The sequence below is a fragment of the Belonocnema kinseyi genome, chromosome 1 (genome assembly GCF_010883055.1).
Source record: "Belonocnema kinseyi isolate 2016_QV_RU_SX_M_011 chromosome 1, B_treatae_v1, whole genome shotgun sequence".
Taxonomy (NCBI): Eukaryota; Metazoa; Arthropoda; class Insecta; order Hymenoptera; family Cynipidae; genus Belonocnema; species Belonocnema kinseyi.
In genome coordinates this window covers 172,415,152-172,419,777 of record NC_046657.1, presented here as the reverse complement: position 1 = coordinate 172,419,777, position 4,626 = coordinate 172,415,152, and the positions used below count along the sequence as shown (strand labels likewise).

The window sequence follows — 4,626 nt, the reverse complement described above, 5'->3', positions numbered from 1 at the left end:
TAGTAGTTAAGTTAGACTAAGGATGGAATTGTAAATATATGTACAGGGAGCGGTGGCCCTCAAACCCGTAAAATGGAGAGATTAAATACATACATACAACTTGTTCTTTTTTTTCATTAAAACTGATCATTTTTAATATTAAAAAAACAACATTTTATGTTTAAAACTCGTATTTTTTGTGTTGAAAACTGAACAATTTTGATTGGATAATTTTTATTTATTGACTGAAAAATCTTTCTTGGTTGAAAACTCAATTATTTGGTTCAAAATTTGTCTTTTTCGGTATTTTTGGGTAGATTATTAATCTTTTTCATCGAAAATTTCACTATTTGGTTAAAAATTCATTTTTGTGGTTAAAAATTCATCATTTTATTTAAAAATTCAATTCCTTTCTTTTGGCATGAAAATTCAACATTTTGTATGATATTTTTTCTTCATTAACTGAATAATCTTTCTTGGCTGAAAATTCAACTCTTATCTTTAAAATTCTTCTTTTATGGTATAAAAATTTAGTTCTTATCGCAGAAATTTAATTTTTTCTGACTAAAAACTCAACTCTTGTATTGAAAATGGACATATTTTGTTTGAAAATTTAACTATTTTGCTTAAAAAAGTCGACGCTTTTGTTAAAAATTACACTATTTCATTTAAAATTCGTCTTTTTTGGCAGAAATTTAATCTTTTTGGTTGAGCATTCTTCTAATTAGGTAAAAAGTTCATAATTAAAAAAAAAAATCAATTTGTATTAATTTAAAAACGAATTTTTTAATTTCAAATTTAACAATTAGATTGTTTAATTATTATTTTATTTTTGTATATTTTAATTATTATTTTATTATAATTATTATATAATTATATTTTATGTTATCAATTTCTTTATTGTTTGTTTGAAAGTTTGTCTTTTTAGTTGCACGCACATTTTTTTTTAGTTGAAAATTTGTCATTTTGGCTAGAATATTGATCTTTTTGGTTAAAAATTCCAAAATTCTGGTAAAAAAAATGCCTATATTTTTTAATTAAAAAATTTTGTAGAAAACCCGTCTTTTTGCGTTAAAAATTTAACATATTTTATCAGATAATTTTATCTTCATTCACTGAAAAATCTTTCTTTGTTGGAAATTCAATTATTAGGTTCAAAATTCATTTCTTTTGTTGAAAATTTGTCTTTTTCGGTCAAAAAAATTCTTCTCTTGGGTTGCGAATTTAACTATTTTGCTTAAAATTAGTTTTAAAAAAATCATTTTTAACTAAAAATTAATCTTTTTTAGTTGAAAATTTGTAACTTTTGGTAAAATATGGATCTTTTTGATAAAAAATTCCGATATTTTGTTAAAATTCACTTTTGTGGTTAAAGATACATCATTTTAGTCAAAATTTCTCTTTTTTTTGTCATGAAAATTCAACATTTTGTATGAATTTTATTTTTTGTGTAACTGAATATTTTCGTTGTTGAAAATTTAACTCTTGTGTTAAGAATTTACATGTTTTGGTTGCAAACTTAAATATTTTCTAAAAAGGTCATCTTTTTTAGTAGACATTTAATCTTCTTGGTTAAAAATTCTTGTTATTAAGTGAAAAGTTACTTCATTTGTTACAAAATCCATTTTATTAATTGAAAACTAATTTTTTAAAATTTAAATATTAGATTATATAATTATCATATTATTATATTCTTGTTATTTTATTATAATTATTTATATAATTATAAAATTATATTTTAGGTTAAATTTTTTTTTTTAATTTATCATTTTTGGGTAGAATATTTATCATTCTGGTTGCAAATTCCACTCATTTAGTAAAAAAATTCCTTTATTTTAGTTAAGAATTTCGTTCAAAATTCATGCATTTTGTTGAAAACTTGTCTTTTTTGGTAACAAAAAATCATCTCTTGGATTGCAAATTGAACTATTTTGCTTAAAATTAGTTTTTTTAATTCAAAATCATTATTAACTATATATATTTTTTAATTGTAAATTTATATATTTTCTTTAAAATTTTATTGGGATTTTTTGGAAATAATAATTTGTCTAATCTCAAATCTTCTAATTCCCCCTAAACTATAATACTACATTATTTATTATAATCAAAAGAAAGCACATCATTCTTCTTGTTCTGAAAATATTAGATTTTTATTGTTTATTTTATAAATTACAGAAACGTTTTAAATTAAAAAAGAAACTATAGATTTCTTGAAAAAAGAAAAAAAATCAATTTCAACACATCCGGCGCTCAAAATAATCTCATTAAATAAAAACTTTTCAAGTTTTGATCACTCTAGATTTGAAACCTAAAAATAAAGCTTTTCCAAAAAAAAAAGTTTGCACACAAATTCCGAGGCTAATAATAACAAAAAACAATATTTTAACAAACAAAAATTGGCAGAATTGTTTCAAAAACAATCCGCCGCCTACAACTTAGTCAATTTTTGAAGAAGAAAAAAATAATAAAGAAAATCCACCAATCTACTTGTCCCAAAGTCCAATTTCTTTCATTTTTGTCTGAAAATATTTTTCCAGAGTGTTGGCACACCTGAAATATTCAGTCTCTCGACTATTGTAAAACCTGCAATTCGTGAAGATTCTTGTCATGTCGGCGATAAAGAGTCTTCGACTCACATAATATCCGTCCTTGAGACGATCAGTCATAGTTTTCAGATCCATGGGATACTTTATGTGGTCGTAATAGTCCGGGACTTCGTCTTTGTCGACTGGTTTCAAAAAAGGCCAGGCGGTGCTCTGCTTTTTCACGCTGTTGAGCACTTCTTTCAGTCCGTTGTACAACGAATTTTTCACGTCCAAACAAGCCTCGACGGGCTCTTGGCCCTGGACAGTTTTGGCAATGCCTCTTGTCCTTGTCTGGCCGTAACTCTTCCAGCCGGTCTCACAAATCCCTGCAATTTCATTTTTCGATCATGACAAATGCACAAAAATTATTAAGAGTACATGGTAGTCTGTGACGCAATCAAAATTACTTAGTATATCGAAATTTGGGGAGAAGGAAGAAAACATATGAGCCGACATCGGTTAGGTCCCTTGGAGTAATTATTTTTTAAGGAAAAGCGGTACCTACAAGCTTTTCGTGACTGCCTTGTAGCAGACGAAGCGACGGAAAAGTTTGGAGTTGGAAAAAGCCCCTAGCGCCGCCACCTTCCTTTTGTGAAAAAGTCGCAACTTGTTAGATAGATCAACTCAGATCGACAAAAAAAAAGTCAAAAGATTATAAACTTGAATGGACTTATTTTTAAGCAAAAATGAACTCACAAGTAAATTTTTATTAATTTATACATGCAAAAATTTGCTATTTAAAAATCTGATCTAAAAGTGCGGTTAGACTTCGTACTTAAATTCCAGTCGTCTATTATTCATATTCTTGGAATAATGTAGATCAAATTTGTTGCTACATGCATTAATATGAAGTTTATTTAAGCTTAAAATGCATTTAAACTCACATGAAATAATAAAATAATTGTATTTTTCTTAAAAACCTATTTCAAAAAAATTTGTTTTTTTTCACTGTATAAGATAAAATTTCTATCTAAAACTATTTGTTTGTAATGAATACTTGTTTTTAGTATTCATTCATTGTTTTATACTTCACAAAACAATCCTAAAAACACTTGTATGCAAAAATGAAAATACATGTTTAAAATTGTACCTACTCTTTCCAGTTCCATTTTTCGGTTACATGTGGCGAAATGGTAGACCACCATTTCCAATTGGACATACTTTTTACGTCGTCCCAGTAATGGTCGGTGTTTACCTTATTGCATTTTTAACAAAACAGCTGAATTCTCGACCAGAAAAATAATTATTTAAAGCGCCATGCGATTTTTAATGATTGGATTGGATTCTCTTATTCTCTTTTTTTATCTTAAGGGTGAATGGTAGCAAAGATATTATAAACGTAGATGCGGTGCGGGCTTAGTTCCCGCGATAAATATAGACGGCGTGTCCGGCGAAAAAAGTCGCTTCCCCTCTACCCACCGCTCCCCGTAGAAAGCACAAATCAATATAGTTTGCCAAGAGCCACTTGGAGCGCTGTAAGCAACTCTCGGCACACCTTCGAGGCGCACTGATGGTAAGCTTAGCTTGGACAAGAACCATTTGGATTGAAAGTAAATTGCCAATTAAAACATTTTTACATTTATAACTTTGCAAAACTTGGTTGTTTTAATAAATACCACAAATATAAGTCGATGAGTAATTTATATTACGGTTTCATATATTTTCCACTAATTCTAAAATTATTAATGATAATTTTCATTCTATATATTGTCTATATATAGTTCTTTAGTATTATTTATTTTTTATTTTTACTTTTTTGGTCTGCAATTTCTACGGAATTTTTTAGACTCTTCGTCTAATCAAGCTCTCGTATGTATTTTTTCCAATTTCTTAATTATTATATATTCTAACGTTTTTATAAAAATATAATTATAATTCCAAGTGATAGGAAAATTGTTCTTTCGGTTTTTAGATGTTAAGACGACAGTTCCAAGCCAGATTACGTTTGGCATTGGCAAACAAAATTTAGACGAACAGAATTTTACTGGCACATTCATAAAAAATATCATATTCCATAAAAAATATTTTAAAATAAATTTAAATCATTATAATTGATACAGCT

At 27.1% G+C, this 4,626-nt stretch overlaps 1 protein-coding gene across 2 annotated transcripts in view; it reads right to left on the bottom strand.

Moving 5' to 3' along the window:
• Positions 1-2,165: 2,165 nt before the first annotated feature.
• LOC117172426 (histone acetyltransferase KAT2A-like) overlaps positions 2,166-4,626 on the bottom strand; it is a 40,928-nt gene continuing 38,467 nt past the window's right edge. For both annotated transcript variants that reach the window (XM_033360352.1, XM_033360361.1), the window contains one exon: positions 2,166-2,890. In XM_033360352.1, the coding sequence (XP_033216243.1) occupies positions 2,463-2,890 (428 nt within the window). In that variant the 3' untranslated portion in view covers positions 2,166-2,462. The remainder of the gene's footprint in view (positions 2,891-4,626) is intronic.